This window comes from Vipera ursinii, assembly GCF_947247035.1.
Source record: "Vipera ursinii genome assembly, chromosome: 2".
NCBI lineage: Eukaryota > Metazoa > Chordata > Lepidosauria > Squamata > Viperidae > Vipera > Vipera ursinii.
In genome coordinates, this window is record NC_139513.1 from 188,824,396 (window position 1) to 188,846,299 (window position 21,904).

At 40.6% G+C, this 21,904-nt stretch overlaps 1 protein-coding gene across 17 annotated transcripts in view; it reads right to left on the reverse strand.

The window, feature by feature from the left end:
* The window catches only part of ADGRL3 (adhesion G protein-coupled receptor L3), a gene marked incomplete at its 3' end in the record, with an annotated part of 394,935 nt that overhangs the window by 198,873 nt on the left and 174,158 nt on the right, over window positions 1–21,904 (reverse strand). For all 17 annotated transcript variants that reach the window (XM_083351852.1, XM_083351853.1, XM_083351851.1 and 14 more), the window contains 3 exons: window positions 15,720–15,842; window positions 6,155–6,363; window positions 5,586–5,762 (listed from right to left, as the gene is read on the reverse strand). In XM_083351852.1, the coding sequence (XP_083207978.1) occupies window positions 5,586–5,762; window positions 6,155–6,363; window positions 15,720–15,842 (509 nt within the window). The remainder of the gene's footprint in view (window positions 1–5,585; window positions 5,763–6,154; window positions 6,364–15,719; window positions 15,843–21,904) is intronic.

The window sequence follows — 21,904 nt, forward strand, 5'->3', positions numbered from 1 at the left end:
CCTGTCCTGCACCATAAGATGCTTGGGCTCCACTCTTTTGTGTGCCTGTACTTTATAAGCTTCTCTAGCTTCATCTAAGGCTTTTCTAATCACTGGCTATGTATTTTGCAATTGTGTGATTCATTCCTTAAGGGAAGGGGTGGTAGGTTCATTGGAAGGCAATTCAGGCATTGGGTTGAAGCTCTGTCCTGTAGCCACCTGGAAAAGGTGTGTAACCAGTACTGGAATGCATTGCATTGTTATAAGCTACTTCAGTGAATGGTAGCAGATCAGTCCAATTGTCTTGTTGATAGTTTATGAAACATCTCAGGTATTGTTCTAACACTGAGTTAATTTGTTCTGTCCCCCCATTCGTTTGAGGATGATGACTAGATGACAAACCCTGATCTGTGCCCAGTACGTCCAAAAATACTCTCCAGAACTTAGAGGTGAACTGGACCCCCCTATCTAAGATTATGTATTGTGAGGCTCCATGTAGCCGATATATGTGTTGCACAAATATCTTAGCTACGGCTTTAGCAGTTGGATTTTTTTGGCAAGGGATGAAATGGACATGTTTGGAGAACAAATCCATCATTACCCAAATGACAGTGTTCCTAGCGCTTTCTGGTAGCTCTATGATACAGATCCATGGAGATTTCGCTCTAGGTGCTGAAGGGCTTGCAACTGCCTGGAGGAGGCCAGGCATTTTTCCTGCCTGCATTTAGCCTCTGCGCAAATGGGGCAACTGGCTACATAACTCTCAATGTCCTTTTTAAATAATGGCCATCAGAATTGTCTCTTTATCAGGTAGAGGTTTTTCACAAACCCAAAGTGTCCCGCTAGTTTTGAATCATGGCAGATTTGCATGAACATTAATCTCTGGGTTGTAGAGATGTATAGTTTCCCCCCACCCACCCACCTATGGCAGTCCATCTTGCACTGAACAGAGGTTTTTGTCGATGAGGAACCACTCGTCCTTCTCCAGAGCTTGCTTGAATTTGGTGGCAGCCATGCTGTCAAAGGTTGGGATGCTCTTTGCTTGTAGTCTTGTGGTGATGAGAATGGCTAGTTGTCTGGTGGTCAGCAATGGTTTGACCACTTCAGCTTTCATGCTATTGTACTGTGGCATCTATGAAAGGGTATCTGCCAAGACGTTTTTCCGCTCAGGTAAGTACTGGAGAGTAAAATTGAATCGGTGGAAGTGCTGGGCCCATCCAACTTGTTTGGGGGACAGTTTCCTAGGAGTCTTTAGTGCCTCGAGATTTTTATGATCAGTCCATACTTGGAAAGAATCTTGTTCCCTTCTAGGAAGTGCCTCCAAGTGAGTAGGGCCCAGCACACAGCATAAGCCTCCTTCTCTCAGACTGCCCATCTTTGCTTGGTTTCTGTGAGTTTCTTTGAAGTATAGGCACAAGGCTGCAGTAGGCCTTCCTGGTTCCCCTGGAGCAGTACTGCACCCACCGCTAAGTTGCTGGCATTAGCCTGGACAACAAACGGTTTCTCGGGATCTGGGTGCTTTAGCACTGACTCTGCAGAAAAAAGTCATTTTAGTTTTTCAAATGCTGTCTGGCATTCCATAGTCCACTTTAGCAGCTGGCTAGGTTTTGGCTTGTCCTCCCCTTTTGTTTTTAGCAACTTAGTAATGGAGAGTACGATCTGAGTGAAGGATTGGATGAACTGCCAATAGAAGCTAGTGAAGCCCAGAAAACTTTGCAGATGCCTCTGGGTGTGTGGTGGGGCCCACTCCAAAACAGCTCACACTTTTTCTGGGTCCACTTCCACCCCCCTCGTGGGAAATCTGATAGCCCAAATAGTCAATCTTTTCTTTGTGGCATTCACATTTTGAAAGTTTAGCATACAGTTTGGCTGCATGGAGCTTATTTAAAACTGCTCTGACTAATTTGACATGCTCAGCTTTCATTTTGGTATAGATTAATATGTTGTCCAGGTACACCAAAATCCCCTTGTACAAATGCTCACGGAGGACCTCATTAATCAGCTGCATAAATATTGCATGTACTCCCTGTAGACCAAATGGGAGTGCTTTTAACTGGAAGCACCCCAAGGGGAAGTTGAACGTGGTTTTCCACTCATTCCCCTCCTTGATTCTAACCTGGTAATATGCTTCTTGCGGATCTAGCTTGGAGAAAATCTTTCCCTTTGAGAGGTGGGCTAGCATGTCCTTCATGAGTGGCAAGGGGTAGACATTGTCCACACACACAGCATTCAAGCATTTATAATCTATGCAGAGGCAAATAGACCCATCTTTCTTTTCCCGAAATAGCACCAGGGCAGCCATTTTGGTCTTGCCAGTTGAATGAAGCCATGTGCCAAATTCTTATCTATGAATTTGCGCAACTCCTCTCTCAAATAGAGTTTGGGTTTTGGCAGCTTAGCTCCAGGGATGATCTCGATAGTAGTCTGTGGGACAATGAGGGGGCAATTCATCAGATCTGTTCTTGCTAAAGACCTCAGCCAAGTCCTGGTACTCCCTGGGTATGCTTTCCGATTCCCAATCATTGATAGCTGTTACACCTCAGGCTTGTGCTTCGCTTTGGTGCCATGGTGGCTATTGGGCGAGCGGGCTTTCCCTTTTGGGAATCTCAAATTTCCTGTCCTCCAGTTCATCCATGGGTTCCATTTTTTTAGCCAGGCCAGTCCTAGGATTATAGGCCATTCCATGTTGGGGGTCACTATAAAAGTCAAAGTCTCAGTGTGGTCCCCCATGGTTAGTTTTATTGGCATCGTGGTGAAGGTGGCTGGGACACCCCCTGTAATAGATCCATCTAATTGACTGAACAAAATGGGCTTCTTCAGTTTCATCAATAGGATCCCCAGATTTCCCACTAGGGTTGGGCTTATTAAACATCTGGCGCAGCCTGAGTCTAGTAAAGTCTTTATGGCTACCTTTTCCTCCATCTTTTCCTCCATTCCTGGGATCATCAGTTCTATGGGTCTGGTAATGGTAGCCAGACTTACCAAGGGCTCATCACTGGAGTCGCTGTTGGACATCTTTGGTACCTTCTCTGGTGGGTTGGAGTTCTCCCTCCTGTTTTCTCAGAGGGCTGGAATTCCATGACCTAGGCACTTTTCATTGCTGTCTTCCTGGGGTGCTGGGATTTTTTTATGGGTTTACACCCACAGACCAGTCTCCTTTTCTCACCAGAGTCTTTGAATGACACTCCGCAGCTCGATGGTCCTCTTTTCCACATTTAAAGCAGGCAGTTCAGGGCGGGGTCACTATGGGGGTTTTCATTGCCTCTTGCTTCCTCTCTGGTAGGGAGCATTTCCATGCTTGACTGAAACAATGTTGATTTTGGGCTTGGTTGATCTCTGCTTCCTTGGCTAGGATGCACCAGTTGTGGAGGTGCAGGGGCTCTTTGTGCAATACACGCATGGTAGAGATCATCATTCAACCTTTCCTTGAAACAGCTTACTAAAATGTCCTCTGGCCAGTTAAGATGACAAGCCAGATCTCAGAATTCTTCAGTGTATTTGGCCATGGGGCATTGGCCCTGCCTGACATTTTTAATACAATCCCTGGCCTTCTGGTCAGCCAAGGGATCCTCAAACCACCATCTCAGCACTGCCATGAATCGATTGAAATTTCGGAGCTCGGGTGCCTCGGCATTATGCAGGGTGACCATCTACTTAGCTGCTGTACCTTCTAGGGCCAGGGTGACGACCCTGACCCGGGCACTCTTGCTAGGGATCTCCCGGCCATATTCCTGCATATAACCCAGGAAGAAACCCCATTGCTGGGGATCCCTATCATATTTCACGCCAAGGGGGGAGTCTTATGTTTGATATGGCAAGCCCCTTCCTTATGGCGCTGTACCCATCATTGCTGGCTGGTGTAGCTCAAGCTGGGATCGTTGCTGCAGCGGCGGTTCCTGTGGTGTCTGTGGTGTTGGTAGAGGTGCCTGGGTTGGAGGGTTCACTCTCTCCCTTCTAACTTCCTCCACCAGCCTCTCCCCATCTCTGTTTCAATAAGGGTCTGTTTTTTCCTCTTCAAGGTTTTTGAAAGCCTCCACCATGAGACTTATGGCTTGCTTAAGGAAGCAATAGGCTCAGGTTGGCCTTTCATCCTCTTCTTTGCTGAGGTTGAGTGAATGCTCCATTTCATTTTCCAGCCTGGCTTGTGGCTGCTGCAGCTGATGGTCACTTTCCAGGATCTTCCTTCCCAGTCTTCCTTCTTCCTGACGCCGATTGACCACCTTGGTTTTGAGAGAGTCTCCCCAGTTGCAGCCTTGTCTCCTGAGCCAGAGGAATTAAAGGAGCTGTCATTAAGGAAAGCCTTGGGGGGGGGCTCTGCCCAGAACTTGCTTTCTTCCCTCTTGCTGTGGTGGTTAGACATTGCTTGCATGGTCCCCAAGGTATGGGTTTTCTTCCCTTTGGGTTGACCACTTTGCAGATCCTGCCTAATGTAAGGACCTGCCTCAGTTAAGCCTCCCAAGAAAGCAGAACTCTTGAAACTTCCAATGTCTCAACAGGAACTTTTATTGGAAGGTATTGATAGCAGGATAGTAAGGCAGGATCCAAGGATTTCCCATGTGAAATGTTACATTAAAAGAGCCCTTTCAAACCCCACCCAAAATGTCCAACCAGCTGCAAAGAAAATACACAGCAGAACACCCTTAGGCCCCCCTCCCCTCAATAGAATGGCAGGAGGTGAAAATGAGGGCATAGGAAAGAAATACAAAATACATTGGGGTTCTGACATCCTCTCCATTTCTAGGAATAGCTGTATCTACATGATGAATTGAGCCAACGGTGAATTTGCTGAATTAATTTTTTTCTAAAGAACTTTTCAAAAGTCATTTGAGACAGAAATTAAAATGAAAAACAAGAAGACAGCCATGAAGAAGGCACACCTCCAAAATCCCACCAGACACCAACATTTAAGGGAAGGTACCTGAGGGTGCCCAGCCTATCTAAACTGGTTGGATGGACAGATATCTTCATGGAAAGGTAGTTCCATAACTAACTTTATCCCATGTTATTTAGGGTTTTAAAAGTGATAAAAGTGTACCGGGAACACAACTGAAAGCAGTGCAACTTATGTAGCAGTGGTGTAACATGGGTGAAATATGAAGCATACAGAACTTTACATGCTGCTGCATGCAGCACCACTTACAGGAAATCTTCAAGGGCAGCTCTATGTAGAGTATGTTACACAATTAAGCTAAGAAGTGATTAACCCAGGAGTGAACAAGGCTCCCAGCTCTAGGAAGCAGTGCAAATGACACACAAGATGAACTTGTGCAAAGTCCTTCCCTAGTCATGACTGCCACCTGCTCCTATAGCAGGACCATGAGTGCAGGAGACCCAAATTGCCTACCAACTCTGTTGGAGAGAGTGCTACCTTATCAAATACGACAAATCACCAGGCCCCCAAGCATGGATAAAGCCCAAAGCCATTCTGTTTTGCCAAGGTTGACTTAAAGCTAATCTGCCTGCAGGCAGGCACTGGGTAGACAAGTGAATGGCATCACTTGCTCAGTATGAGGTGTTTAACATAGTATCGTCCACATACAGATGACACCACCTTCCATTCTGTAACCATTTCCTATTTTTAATAGATGTATTTATCCATCACTTACCTTCACTTCCACATGGGCCATCAGAACAGCAAAGTTGGTTAAATGATTACAGGAACATGTTGTGTGTGTCTTGTTTGTTGTGAGGAGCCGACAACCTTGAGTTGACCAGTATCCTGTCATTGTGCGTTTAGAATAACTCCAGAATGAACAGTTAGGGTTGAAATTTTCTTCTGACTGCTATAGGGAAGAAATAGATGAAGAAGTACTAAATTAAATCATCTCTGTTCTTCTAACCATTAGCAGCAAAGGGTAATGGACAACAGAGGAAGATTGCTATTCTCACTTTTATAAATTATCCCTTGCCCAATTATTTGATTTGTTTAGAGCTAAACTCAGCTCTGCAGGATTACTTCATTTCTATTACAAAACAATTATAAACCTCAAGTGCTTTATGAAGATTTTTTTTAAGTAGCTAAGATAACCTCGGGGAGGGGGGGTTGGCTTTTCCTGAAAAGTGTCATATATTGTGGGTAGGGGAGGAAGTGAACACTTTCTAGGATGTTTTCAGGAACAGTGAAAAATAATCCCCCCATAATGTGAGACTTTTTGCCAGGGAAGCAAGTCCTCACCTTGATGTGTTTGACAGTGAACACAACAGGGTCAGCCAAGTAAACCTTATTGCTGAACTCTTTATTAATTGCTGCTGTGATGATGGGAGAATTCACTATGACAGAATGATTAGTAGACATGGCTTCCATCCCTAATTTCATGCTGGCGTTCTCTGTGGACAGATAAGGGCCCAGATTGTTGTATAGGACAAAGGCCACTCTGATTTCACCTGAAACAGAAAATTTGGTAATAGATTAAATCAGTTTTCAGAATTTCTAATTCACAATCTTTTGCTCTATAACAAAAACATTCTCTTAATGGAGTTTAAAAAATTGCAGAACTGGTTGCAGGATTAGTGATGCAGCAACCTACTAATATGAACAAAATGGTTAACGTAAGTAATCAGAATTGCTGTACATATAATCACAATAAAGATAGTTCTAATACAGCCATATATAAAGATGCGCTACTTTGTAACATTGCAGGCTCAATGTGAGAGTTATTATCTAGTTCTTGGTACTAATTAAAACAGTATCAGCATTAAAAGCAATTAGACATATATAAGCCTATTGATTTTCAGGCTCAGCCATGAGATAATCTGTGTGTGACTTAGAGGGGCTTTTTGGAAGGCATATGCATGACATTTTGCACTCCTCTGTCAATTTTATAAGCATGCCTTCTTAATCAAACTATAATCCTCCCCTATTCCCCCAATTGAGATATTTGCAGGAAAGCATGCACATTTTTCATTACTTTCAACCTCAGTAACAGTCACAAGCCCAGTGATTCATTTAGCATTAGCAAACTACTATTTACTGCACCAGTTTAGAGGTGTTTGACTTTTACAACTAGTGTAGGTCTAGGTGCTACCAACTATCACTCCTTTAGTTTAGTAGTTCAGTCTTAAGCTCAACCCCACAGGATAGAAGGGCTAAGAGGTGACTGAGGACAAAATAGGATAAACAAAAAAATCCCACTCATTAATATTTATGCCCCTAATGGTACCTGGGAACAGAAGAAAAGTGCTGCGATTTCAAAGCAAAGTTGTAATTTGTAAAGCTGGGAAAATAATGCCAATTTGATAATTTGGTTTTATTACATTTCCTTTTTGCCTTCTCTTTACTCTTTTGTTAAAAGCCTACATGAAGATTTCAGTTCTAGTTGGTGTTTATCATGATGGTATTTATCAGGTCAATTAATACTGGCCAAGGACAACAATAAAGTTAATGTGTTGTGGGGGAAAGAAATACTGGTGTTTTGGAATGGAATAAAGGCATCATGTTCTCTTCCCCAAAGATCCAGATATGCATGCAGCCCCTTCATCCCTTTCAAAAACACATTTTTAATTTTTTAAAAAGTCTGTATGTCCTTGTTTTAACAAAAAAGTAGCAGTCACGAAGCCAAAATAGTCAGAAAATGGTCAGCTAGGGTGGGCACAGCCTCCATATGATGCAACCGGCCCATGGGCCAGCAGTTTAACACTCCTGCTGTGTATGATTTAGACAAGTGTATCTTAAATTCTGGTTAGTCTTTAATCAAATTACAGAAATCACCACCATGGTTCCATACGGTGTTGTAAGCCTAAATAAAAAAACAAAACTTATTTGCCTTTTTTCCATCACCCATACTGTGCTCAGGAATATCTTTAAAGTTCTATGCATTTTGGTGCATATATTTCCTAATATATATGTTTTCAATGCAACTTCTTTTGATAATGCATTCTGTACACATTTTTCCTAATAAATGGATTTTTTGAATCAATCTACATGACAAATTGTGGAGAGATGAACTGTAGTCTTTGACTAGTCTACTTTAGAGACAAATGTTTTTAGTTCAAACTATGGATAAAATTTTATTTAATAATGCTCTTTTCTGCTAGAGATAAGATTAGAGATGTAGATATAGATGACTATTTGATAAAAGCTAAGATTCCTGTTCTTACGCAAGAACTAAAAGAAGGGATGAATCAATTGATAACTGATGAAGAAATTCTTTTAGCAATCAAACAATTAAAAGTGAGCAAAGCCCCGGGTACTGACAGTTTGACTGCCGTGTATTATAAAAATTTACAGTTAGAAATGGTGAAACCTTTAAGGGAATTGTTTAAGACAATTCAAATGGGAGGAGGGGTACCTCCATCTTGGAAGACTGCTTTTATTTCATTTATTCCGAAGGAAGATCAGGATGTTACTCAAGCTAAAAATTATAGGCCAATATCGCTTTTGAATACTGATTATAAGATATTTGCAAAAAATTTAGCTAATAGATTAATGAGGGTATTACAACAAGTGATTCATGGTGATCAAACTGGATTTATAAGTGGTAGACAAATGAAGAATAATGTGAGACATATTGTAGATTTATTGGAATTTTTGGAAAGAAACAATCAGATCCCTGCAGCTTTGATCTTTTTGGATGCTGAAAAAGCCTTTGATCAATTGGATTGGCAATTTTTGATCAAAGTACTAGAGAAAAAGGAATTTGGGGACAAATTTCTACAACCAATTAGGGCAATATATCAAAAGCAAACAGCCCGTATAATAGTCAATAATAGTTTGACTGAACTATGTAATATTGAAAAGGGCACAAGGCAGGGGTGCCCGTTGTCACCTCTATTATTTGTTTTAACATTGGAAATATTACTGATTAAAATACGTGACTCGGGAAAAATTAGGGGAATTCAAATAAGAGATCAGGATTATAGATTCAGGGCGTTTGCAGATGATTTGGTTGTTACAGTAACTCAGCCGGATTATTCAGTTGTAGAATTGATGGAGATAATAATGTTATATGGGAAAGTTTCTGGATTTAAGATCAACATACAAAAAACTAAAATAGTGACTAAAAATATGACAGTATCACAAAAGGCTGTTTTAGAAGAGCTAACGGGATTTGAAATAGTTAAAAAGATTAAATATTTGGGGATATATTTGTCAGCCTCAAATGTGAAGTTATATAAAAATAATTATGAAATGTTATGGGGAAAAATACAAAAAGAATTAGATAGTTGGAAAAAATTACAATTATCCTTTTTGGGAAGAATTGCAGCAGTGAAAATGAATGTTTTGCAAAATTTCTATTTTTATTTCAAATGATACCTGTACTCAAAAAGGACTTAAATCTGGAGGAATGGCAAAAAGGAATTAATAAATTTGTCTGGGCAGGGAAAAAGCCACGAGTTAAATTTAAGATAATGCAAGATACGCGTGAAAGAGGTGGTCTTAAAATGCCTAATTTTAAATTATATTATGAGGCTGCTGCTTTGTCAGCGATAAGTGACTGGTTTAATTTAACACAAGGGAGATTATTAAATCTTGAGGGTCATGATTTGTTATTTGGTTGGCATGCATATTTATTGTATGATAAGAAGGTGGATAATGTTTTTAAGATACATATTTTAAGGTATGCTCTGTTGTGGGTTTGGAAAAAGTATAGACCTAAGTTAAATTATAAGATACCCATTTGGGCAATACCTAAACATGCAAAATAAAATATAAATGTGGGATTTAAACATGATGTGACTACATATAAGGAAATTTTAAGTTTAGAGAGGAATGTATGGAAACTAAAGCCATATAAAATTTTAAAAGAAGAAAAAATTGTACAAACTTGGTTTCAGTATGGGCAATTACAGGCTAGATGGAAAGAGGACCAGAAAGGGGAGGGGAGGGAAGGGTTGGGGAGAGGGAAGGGGGAGGAGGGGGGGCTTTTTTGTATTTAAAAATGTATTGTAAAACTTTTCAATTAAAAAATGCTCTTTTCTTCTATGCCTTTTCCCTGCGATCAAATTTAACATTACTTTCCTCTTTCCTACATTTCTATTATCAACTGACCAATATAAGCTTCCTTGTGCAGTTGGCTGGCCATTAAGAGAGTAAACTGCTGGACTAGATGAGCCAGGACTTTGATTCTGCTGAAAGAAGTCCAGATAATTTGTCCCTGAAGCTGTAGCCTGATCACTTTTTCAACAAGATTCCTCAAAAAAGGGAAAGATGGAGATAAGAAAAAAATTGTTCCTACCATTCAGTGCAATAATGGTTTCTTGAAGAGAGGGCAGATTCTTTAAGCACAGGTTGGATCATATCCTTCAAGGACTAATTTGAAGGAGCACAACTGGAACTTAACCATACAGCATCTCCTTGGAGGCCTTGACCAACCAGGAGAGACATGGATCTAATCCACAGGTAGACACACTTGCTGCTCCAAGGATTCTGTTAATTTCCTTGGCACCAAAAGACTCAAACTCTTCCCAAGTAGCAAGCCAGACTAGTCTCAGTCAACTCGATAGACTGACATAGCTGAAGTCCAGCTCAGAGCAAATCCAAGCAATTTTGTTTGATGGCTGCTCAAATAGTTTGCCACAAGCTCCTTTCTAGAGCCGAGAGAAAGTGACTTAGGCACAAGGCCAGTGTCCAGCTGGCCTCATTCCTAAGGTGGTTCTGAACCCTAGGGGCACTTCTGATTCTGGATGCAAGGAAGGCAGATTGAAGTAATATAAGTTGAAAAACTGTAAGTATAGCAACAAATTCATGGTGTCCTGGTTGGGAGACTGCTATGCAACAGGACCCCTGGTATGGGAACAGGAATTCTACCTGATCACTAAAGCCCTACTGCACAAACAAGACTTTGAGAGTAGTACCTCTCAAAGCCATCATTCTTCCGAATGACTACAGCCACTTCACTTCCCCTGCCCTTGGAGTTGTAGGTGGGCAGTCAGATTTCCAAGGGGAGACTACCTTCCATGCTCAGGCTGATCTGACGGCAGCAGACCAGGTGCTGCGGATGGTAATAGACCAGGGCCTAGAGATGGCAGTAGACCAAGTGCTACAGACGGTGATAGATCAGGGCCTACAGATGGCAGCAGACCAAGTGCTATGGATAGTAGTAGACCAGGGCCTGCAGACAGCAAAAACCAAAAAGAGGGATTTTCAAACAACAAACTCATAGAACAGGTGACAGATAATTGTTCTGTACCAGCCTGCTACCAGCCCTGCAGAAAAGGCAGGGACAACTCCTTTTATAAGAAGGCAAGAGGCTGGAATTACGCCTGCCAAATTTATTGCTACAAAAACAAATAGAACAAGACACAAACCAAGAAACAGGAGCTTTTCAAGCAGTTGCCTTCAGCAAACCAGCCCTCCCACGCATTCCCCCTTAAATACAGTTCAGGGCGTGGCTTCTCTCTGCCTCCTTCCGAGGAGCCCCATTGCCTTCCTCTGTTTACTCCTGATTGACTGCCTCCTGCGTCAGGCGTCCTTGAACAGGGCCAGCTGTGGGTCATCTTCATCCATGCTGTCAGGCTCACACAGCTGGGTCTGTGTGGTGACCAGATGAGAGGGGCCTGGCTGGGGGCTCTCATCAGGCTGTCCAGTCCCCTCAGCAAGCTCTTCAACACCCCCCTCCACCTCCTCCTCTGAGTCGTCCGACCCAACTGCCGAACCCACAGGCTGACCCTGAATCACAACAATAATATTGTGGTATATAATACTTGTTCCATGTATGTGCTTATGCCCAAAGAACACCCAAACTATACATGCATTAGATGTAAACTATGTAAACTACTGGAGGAAAAAGGAACTTAGAGGCAACTCTAGCCAAACCCCAATCTACGAAAGAAAGCTATACCCAAACAGAACCAATTAATGAACAAATAACTCCCAGAGGATTTGACCCTACTGATAAACCCTTGGAGGAAAACAAGTGGAGGTATGTCACACATAGAAGGAAACACAATACTCATAGAAAGAATCAGCATAAAACTAACAAACCCCTTCTGCCCATTCCAACCCAACCAGAAACTGAGCAATTGATTTCTTCCCTTAAACCAGGCATGTCAAACTCGCAACATCACGTGATGTCACATGACATATTGTGACTTTTCCCCCATTGCCGGCAATGGGGTGGACATGGTTTTGGTGTGATGCATCCAGTCTACGGGCCGGCAGTTTGACATGCCTGCCTTAGGTGGAAACACACAGACCCACAGCCTCCCCATCAAAGAAAACATTGAAAGAAACAACTTCAAATATCCCTAAAAAAGTCACTTCAAATTTCCCTAAAAAATGTCACATCAACAAACACACCAGAGATAAACAGAAAAGCACCTCAGACTGCAGCCCCCCCAAAAGGAAGGCAAGTGTTGGTTGGTAATAGGAGATACTATTCTCAAAGGAATGGAACCAGCCATCTACAGACCGGACTTACAATCCAGGGAGGTATGTTGTCTCCCTGGAGCAAAAATCAAAGATGTGGCCGAGAACCTAACCAAAATAATTAGGCCTACTGATTACTACCCTTTCCTCCTCCTCCACATTGGGACAAATGACACAACAAAGAACCTAAGTACAATAGTGAGAGATTACAAACAACTAGGCATAAAGTTAAGAAGCTAGGAGTACAAGTAGTGTTCTCATCAGTACTCCCAATGAAAGGCCAACACCCATTGAGGGAAAAAAAAGAATTCTAGAAATAAACCATTGGCTAAAAGGTTGGTGTTGCCAAGAAAACTTTGGTTTCCTGGATCATGGACTGCATTTCCTATATGAAGGACTCCTGGCAAGGGATGGGTTGCACCTCATGAAAACAGGGAAAAATGTACTCAGAAGACTGGCCCAACTCATCAGGAGGGCTTTAAACTAAAATAGAGGGGGCAGGGTGACCAATCTTTACAATCTCTAGAACCCAAAACCAATCATAAATCCCAATAAAACAAATCAAACAATGAGGTAGGCAGAGATGAGAAAAAAGAAAAATCCAAACAACAATCAGGAGATGCAGGAAACATGCTCATGAACAGGCATAAAAGTCTTAAATGCTTACATACAAATGCTCAAAGCTTGGGGAACAAACAGGGCGAACTAGGAGCAATAGTACACGATGGAGGGTATGACATAGTTGGCATTACAGAAACCTGGTGGGACGAAACCCATGAATGGAAGGGACTGATGGATGGATACAAATTGTTCAAAAGAAACAGGTCTGCAAAAAGAGGAGGGGGAGTTGCATTATATGTAAGGGAACACTACATAACTACAGAAATGCATATGATCCAAGATAAAATCTCTCCAGAATGTATATGGGTCAATATAAAAGAGAAAAAAAAGTGACATTAACATAGGTGTATATTACAGGCCACCCAACCAATCAGAAGAAATAGATGAACTCTTTGCCAACCAGCTAACAAATGTATGTAGGAAGCATACCACAGTAGTAATGGGAAACTTCAACTATCCAGATATCAATTGGAAGACAAACTCTACATCGAGTGTGAGATCAAACAGATTCCTAACCAACCTAGCTGACAACTTTGTCATCCAAAAGATAGAGGAGGGAACTAGATGTAAAGCCATACTGGACTTAATTCTAATTAATAGAGAAGAAATGATAAAAGTTGAAGTTGCCGGAACCTTGGCAAAAGTGACCATGTCATACTGGAATTTAATATAACGCAAACACTAGGAACAGAAAACAGTCCAACCAGTGTCTTAAACTTCAAAAGAGCTGACTTTAACAAACTTAGAGAGAACTTAGGAAAGATACCATGGATGAAAATCCTAAAGGGAAAAACAACCCAAGAAGCATGGGGAACTCTGAAAAATGCAATCATAAAAGCCCAGACCAGCACAATACTACTGAAAAAAGAAAAACAAGAAATTCAAGAAGAAATCTGCATGACTGCAAAAATATCTCTCTGACAAACTGAAAGACAAAAAGGACAAACACAAAAAATGGAAAGAGGGGCACATAAGTAAGGCTGATTATCAGCAGACAGCCAGAAGATGCAAAGATGAAGTCACGAAAGCAAACGCTCAGAACAAACAAAGACTTGCAACAGAAATCATGGATAATAAAAAAGTGGGGATAGTGATTTATGACACATCAATGGGTGGGGAGTTCAACTTTTACTTTGTAACCTTTTTTTGGGGGGTAACTTTCAGTCTTGGTTTCACCTTTATTCGTGCTGATATTATGTAGCTATTAAAATTGTTCTTTGAGAAAAGCAATTGCCTCAGAATTCTTATTTCTTCTGGTCTCATCTATCAGAACCATGACATTAAACCAAGACTCCAAATTTCATTTATCCATGGGGTCCTGAGCCCTGGTCACCTACCCAAACCTTGGGAGGATGACAAAGACTCAGGGAAGATGCAGAGATGGAAAAGAATCAATCCAGAGCCTGGGGGTAGCTGCAGCAGATGAGATGCAGGCTGCTACTTTTGTGGAAAGTGCGGTCCTGGCAGCTGGAGCCAGAGCAAAGTCCCATGAAGTCCCAGTGGAGAAGCTGACTCAGAAGGAGGAAGTCATCATCCTCGGGGGGAATACTGCAGCTAATTTTGGTCACCATTTCACAAAAAAGATGTTAAGAGTTTGAAAAAAATTCAGAGAAGAGCAACTAAGATGATCAAAGGCCTAGAGACTAAAACATATTAAGAATGGCTGCAGGACTTGGGTTTGGCTAATCCAGTGGTCGGCAACCTTAAACACTCAAACAGCCACTTGGACCCATTTCCCAGAGGGAAAAAAACCACTGGGAGCCGCAAAACTCTTGCACGCGGGCATGCACACAAGGGGGGCAACTTGATTGAAGAGTTTAATTAAAAAGAAATAGAAGCTGCTGTTCATGAGTTCTCTCTCTCTCTCTCTCTCTCCTCCCCCCTCTCTCTCTGCCTCTCTCCGACCTTCTGCTCACCTGGCAAGCTGGCTTCACGCTGTTCTGGACAACCTGACACACATTCTTATTGGGCTGGCTCTCCTGCCCTGCTTTCTACTGCTTCCTGTGGAGATGCAGCAAAGGCAGGAGCCCCGCCCAATAAGCTTGTCAGCTTCTCAGAGAACAGATGAGTTACACATTCTCTCTCTCTGCAAATGGCTGGGAGCCGTAGGAGAAGTCTGAAAGAGCCGCATATGTGGCTCCAGAGCCGTGGTTTGCCGACCCGTGGGCTAGTATAAAGAAAAGAAGAAATAGGGGAGACACGATAGCAGTATTCCAGTATTTGCTGGGCTGCCACAAAGAAGAGGGGGTCACCTTATTCATCAAAGCACTAGATGGAAGGACGAGAAACAATGGTTGGAAACTGATCAAAGAGAGAAGCAACCTGGAATTAAGGAGAAACTTCTTGACAGTGAGGACAATTAACCAGTAGAACAGCTTGCCCCAAGAAATTGTCGGCACTCCATCACTGGAGATTTTAAAAAAGAGGCTAGACAGTCACTTGTGTGAGATGGGGGGCTGGACTAGAAGACCTCCAAGATCCCTTCCAGCTCCATTCTATCCAATCTCAGTTATTTATGCCAGCCCAGCCCTCTCATGTACAATATGTCTCAGATGGGGTAAAACTTGTTGCAGGCTGACCTGGTATTTAGCAGCAGCAGCTGCTGCTACTACTGGAGACCAGGGCAACTAAGGATCCGGAGACTTTGTTCTGAGGATTCAGCCATTTTTATTTTGTCTGCTTGATTCAATAAAGCAATTTGACTTACATTAATAATGTGTTATAGCAAGAAAGATAGTGAAAGTACTATGATTTAAACTTAACAGAAAAGATTTCTACATTCCCAAAACCATCACTGAAGAGCTGAGCTTACCATTTCGACCGTTCTGCTTCAGTGTGTTTGCTGACAGCTGGATGGTGCTGCCAAAGCCAGTATTCTGTGGAAATTTAAGATCTTCCAGGTTTCCATCTGTGCTTAGCCTTGCAACTTCCAGCTCTATTAGTATGAAAAATGGAATGTGTGTAAATGCAACGTATTGATAATGCATTATACGATAAGAGGAGAAAGAACAGTTTGTTCAAATCAATGTGCCTTAAATAGAGGGGTTAAATAGTACACACACACACACACACATACACACACACACACACACAGACACTGTATATTGTTCGACATTTACCAAAACAGTAGGGAGTGTGTGGAGCTCACCAAATATTACCTTTCAACAATTTTTTTCCATTGCAAATTGGAAATTGGACATGGGAAAATTGGCTGGAAGAAGGAAGTCAATTTCTAGCAAGAATTTCACCCCCTGAAACATAAGCACGGATGTAGTGACAGCCGAAGGACAAAAAAAGTTAGTGATATTCTTTTTCTTAGATGCTTAGTTGGCAAATGAACACAAACTTTTGCAAGGCAGAGAGAATTCATTAAACATGCTTATATTCAGGTTCTGTGATATAGAAATTTCCTTGCATATAAAGCTCAATGTGGCAATGTCTTCTGTATTTTTGAATCTTAAGCAATATAGGAGGGTTGTCTTTTTGGCATGACAGAATGATATCCCTTTATCTGCAGCATTAGCCGTACTTCTCCAAAGGATAAAATCTGTTTCAAAAGGAGCTTAGTTTTATGAGCACCATACAAGTTATAATTTATCATTTTAGACTTAAACACAAGAAAAATAATCAAACCAATCCATATCAGAATGTCATAATTTACATATAAGGCAACATTTTGTTCCAAAGACTCTGTCAGCTTTCTATAGAAATTGTGTTTCCACATATTTCAGATATTCAATAACATTCTTATTACAACTGGGCAACTCTTCGTTTGATCCGGCAAAAAGAAGGCTCATAGTTTTATCCCAATCATATGCAGTAAAACTAATTCTTCTCCTTAGCAACTATCCATCACACTGAATAAGAATACAGATTCAACTCATCCTGGCTGACAGAACCATATAGTCTACATAGGATATTTCTATAGAATAAATTGCTGGAGAAGTCAACTAGTTTCTCTCAATATTACAAATTATATATATTTAACAAGATGGCAATCTGATGAGTTAATTCATTGTAGGAAAGCTAACAAAATAATTCAAATGGTTCTCATGTACCAAGTTAAAGTTTTATTTATAATGAAATCAAAGTTCAAACTTTGCACTGCTTTCTCCCACCAACCTGGTATAAGTCAAGACTACAACATTATCTTTGGGGCAGAAGGAACTATTTCCAGCTCTCTTGTTTTAGTAGTGAATTAATCTGATCCCAGGCTGACTGCTTGCTATGATATGAAACCTGATGATGGCCCCAAAACATAGCAGATAATTGGTGAGTTATTAGCTAACACTAGAAAGGTTTTCTCCTCTGAACTGGCATGAGAATGGATTAAGAAAATATTAGGTAATGTTATCAGGGCATATGGAAATAGAAACACATTTTATTGAACAGGTGCAAAATATATTTTGTTCAGAGGCATTAATGAATGGCAAAAATGAAAACTTTTCTACAAGACAATAGCTCCCAAATAAGTCCTGTCCATAATGGAATTGGGTTTTGCTTAGGTCACTCTGAATGTCAGTGTTGAAGGCCCTTTGTATCATCAATTTGGATCAGATAAAATTGTCCCACACGATGGCCACAGAGTTGCCAAAACAAGACCAAAAATAGGAAATTTTATTCCAATAGCAGCAACTGCACATGATAGCTAGGCTAGATTCCAGTCTCAGAAAGGAATCTGGTACAGAATGGGACACTTGCCACAAGCTCTAAAATTTTTGATTGAACAACATCTCTAGAGCTTTATTGGAATAGAAAAGCACCTATGTATATAAAACAGGTGGCTAATGATCCTGGCTCTGATGACTTCCATTGCATCTGGAATATGGTTATTGCTGTGACAGTAATATGCAGAACTGCATTTCAGAGATTATATGTCCTAGTGGTAACATCTCTTTGCTGATGACACCAGATTATCATGGTTTGGAAGGATATGTCCAAGTATTTAAAAACCTTAATTTGATAAATTCTGAAGCTTTTGATTTTCTAGGAATGATAGATAGAACATATCTTTTGTCTATTTTAGTTTTGTTTTAGCTAATGATTAGTTCCTCACTGCAATAATGGACAAGAGTACAGAGGCCGCATCTCAAAACCATATATGCTAAAAGGAGCTGCACTGTCCACTTATAAAATTCTGAGTATGTAGGAAGTTATGAAGTTTCTTGGCAGCTCCTGTTTTTTAAATCCTGGTTTTACTGTATTTTTATTTGTTTTACTTGTTCACTGCCTTGCATTACGTATATGAGATGGGCAGCCATATAAATCTATTAAACAGATAGGCCAAAAACAGGTCTACTGCTGAGCATGGCTGGTAGTGGGGAAACTGAGGTTTTATCAAAACCTATACCACTGAACAAATATAAGATCTAAGAAGTAGGGGCACCAAAAAGCAACCTTGCACAACCACCTCTTTATGAATGCACATTATAGGTACCCTAAAGCAGGGATCCCCAACCCCTGGGTTGTAGCCCACTACCGGGCTGTGGCCTACTCGGAATTGGGCTGCATGAGTGGCTGGACTACCGGGGAATGGCCTATTTGGAACTGGGCTTGCGTGACCCAGTTCCCCTCCTACCACCAAGCTGGGCTGCCAAGCCACAAAGGTTGGGGACCACTTGTCTGAAGCATGACAATGAACTTGATTCCATCTTATGTAATTTCATAATTGATAGCAAAAAGCATCAATAGAAGAACAAGCTACTTCTTCCAGAGCCTGGTTCTAAGAGATTGAATAACATCTGTATTTAAACCAATCAAGACATTGTAGAAGGTTCTGTGTGGACGACTGATATATTTTTCCATCAGGTAGACAAAAATAGAACACTGAACTTTTGTTGACCCTCCTCTGCTTATTCTTCTACCACAATATTATCCTGCACCATCCAGCTGATGTGGTAGAAGTTAACTTGATCCTTCTTGTCTCTTTTTCTTTTTTGCATATCATGATTGATCTACTTTAGTCTTCAGTGATCAGGAAAGAAAAAATTTTATAAGTGAAAAGAGTGGCCATGACTGGGGCCAACCAGTTCATGTTTCTACGACCAATACTTAATTACAACCGGAAAATGAGTTGGCAATGTGGTGTGATTAGAAGAAAGGGAAATGAAATTTTAAGATCAAATGAAGCACAATGTCTGAATCATGGGAATGACTTGACTCTATTTTGTAACAGATCGAACCTGGAATACTGACTTGGTGGCTCTCTTCAAATACGTGAAAAGATGTAAAGGGCTGGACAAAGAGCAATGGGTATGAGTTATAAAAAAAATAAGTTTTGATTAAATGTTAGGGAAAGAAAACATCCTTTAAGTGTTAATAATTGGAAAGATGTTGAATTCCCCCTCACCAAATATGTCCAAATAGAGCCTAAACAACTATCTTTTGGGTGTGCTTTAAGTTGGATTCTTGTATGGAACAAGGAGTTTAGAATGATGGGCTCTTCCATCACTCAATTTTATAAAAATATTATATGGTAGACATGGGATAAAGCAAAGAAATATTGCAGTAGGATTCATATTCTAATACAGAAGATTCATAAAGTGAATATTAGAATAAAACCAGAAACTTTTCTTTTGGGTTTAATGGAAAAAGACTTGGGGGAAAAAATGGAACTCTGATATTTCTATAAGTTGATGGCAGCAAAATTACTTTATGCACAAAAATGGAAGTTTATAATATAAACTAATAAAAAAGAAAAGCAGGAAAAAAGCCACCGCAGGTATAATCCATACAAAAGGGAAATAAAATATATTATATGTTTGCAATAAAAATAAATAAAATATTATATGGGATGTACTGCATACAAAATTATGTCCACACTCAATACAGCTGGATATATATATATGAATGCATTTTTATTAGGAATGAATTAAATAACTAATCAGACTCTTCCTGATCAGTTAATTAATTGATTGTTTGATTTATTAATTAAGTCTTGGAAAGAAGCTAATTCCAGGTATTGCAACAGACAAATCTGGCAAACTGGTACCTTTTCTCCAAGTATTGAAATAAGGTTAACGAGGAGACCATTGGCATATTTTTTTCCAATGACCTCTCCTTTAACTTGGCATCTAGCAATTATAGTATTCACGTTTAATAATGTTCTTGGGACATGAGCCACCTGAGACCAAATTATCAGGCCATGTAGCCTGAGGGAAATGTTTCGGACACAACGGGGTAAAGAAGAGCTCATTGAACTCTGACACTGCATTGTATTTTAACAGTCCATGATTAAATCATTAGTGGCCTCTACTACTGTCCCAGAAACTAATGGCCTCACTGATTCAGTCTGTAACCACAGAATAGCTGATTGTAGCTATTGGAATGCCATGTCTCAGCAAATGTAAGCATACAATTGACAGCTGGCCTGAAATGTATCATAATTAACACATGCCACTTCAACTGGTTCTAGATTCAAAAGTTCAAGATATATTTATGACACAGCCAAATTCATTTTTAAATAATATCTGCTGAAATCTCCTAAATATAGTTCCATTCCAGGTCCGGCATTAAAACCTAAACTCATTTAGAAAATCCTCTACCAAATGGTATGTTTGTTGAAATATCATGTATCAAGGATTCTTTTAAAGATGTTATTGCAGTCTCTTCTTCTCAATAAACATGGTAAAAATTACCTCAGTAGAGAAAGGGGACATCAATTTTCTTTTAAAAATAGTTTTGGTACTTATAAAATGAAGATACAGGAAACATGGGCATAGAAATGGTTCAATTGAAGTGCAAAAATACATTAGTTACTAACTCAGTGAATCTATCATCTATCTATCTATCTATCTATCTATCTATCTATCTATCTATCTATCTATCTATCTATCTATCTATCTATCTAATTTCTACATCACCCTTTTCACCTGTGACTTTGGACAGTTTACAAGGAAAAAATATCAGAACTGTGCATGCTTCTGTGGTAAAGGTACTTAGTAGCAATACGCTGTAAAACACGGGTGTCAAACTCACTGCATCATGTGACATATCGCAACATATCACAACTTTTTTCACATTGCTGGAGCTGGGTGGGCGTGGCCTCCGCATGATGCAACTGGCCTGTGGGCCAGCAGTTTGATACCCCTGCTGTAACATATTATCATTGCTTGATATTTTGAAGTACAATTTCCACCTTCTCAGGTTACTATAGCAATGCTGTCTCTGATTTAAACCAGTAGTGCAAAACATCAGGTGGGCATCAATTTATGATGGGCATATTCTATGGTCACTGACTTGATCCTTTTCATCTCCTACTTTAAATATCCACATGTTCTCCTTTCCTCTACTCAAGCATCCATACAAAAGAATGCAGTAGATCTCACATTCATACATGCCTCTCACCTCTTCGCAAAAATGCTTTTGCAAAGAGGAGAGAGGCCTGCAAGATAGAGAGTTTTGCTGTTGGCTGCATGCCTTCCCTCCCCCACCATTAATTCCGCTAGTGTAAGACTAATGGAGCTAATGGTGTGGGACAGGGTAGGCTATCATCTAGCAACGAAAGGAAAACAGCTTTGCCAGTGTCTGAGAAAAAGACGGCCACTTTTCTGCTACATGGCCCAGTGTATTCTCCTTCCCTATCCCAGCATCTTGAACTCTGGAGATCTTTGTAAGGTAAGTGAGCAATCAGTGATGGGGTTGGGAGGAGCATGTGGAACTAAGTGGGCTAGCAAAGCAGGCCCAGTCCCTGTGGGAGAAATAGGCAGGGAACATGCTGCAGCATCTCTGTGGTCAGTCATAAGGGCAAATGACCGCAGTGGTGTTGCAACATACATAACTTTGGGACAGGGTCATAACTATTTTTGGGAGAAGGGGTGTTCTAACTTTGAACCATCAGTAAGTGTCTGTCTTAACTTGAAAACTATCTGTATTAAAGAGTTATATGCAAAGTCTAAGCAATATTATTTGATCATTAAGTGCATATACTGCCTTGCTTTATGCTTTCTAGCTTTGGAAGCAAGCAACACTATGATTTATGATCTTTTTAGCAAAGTG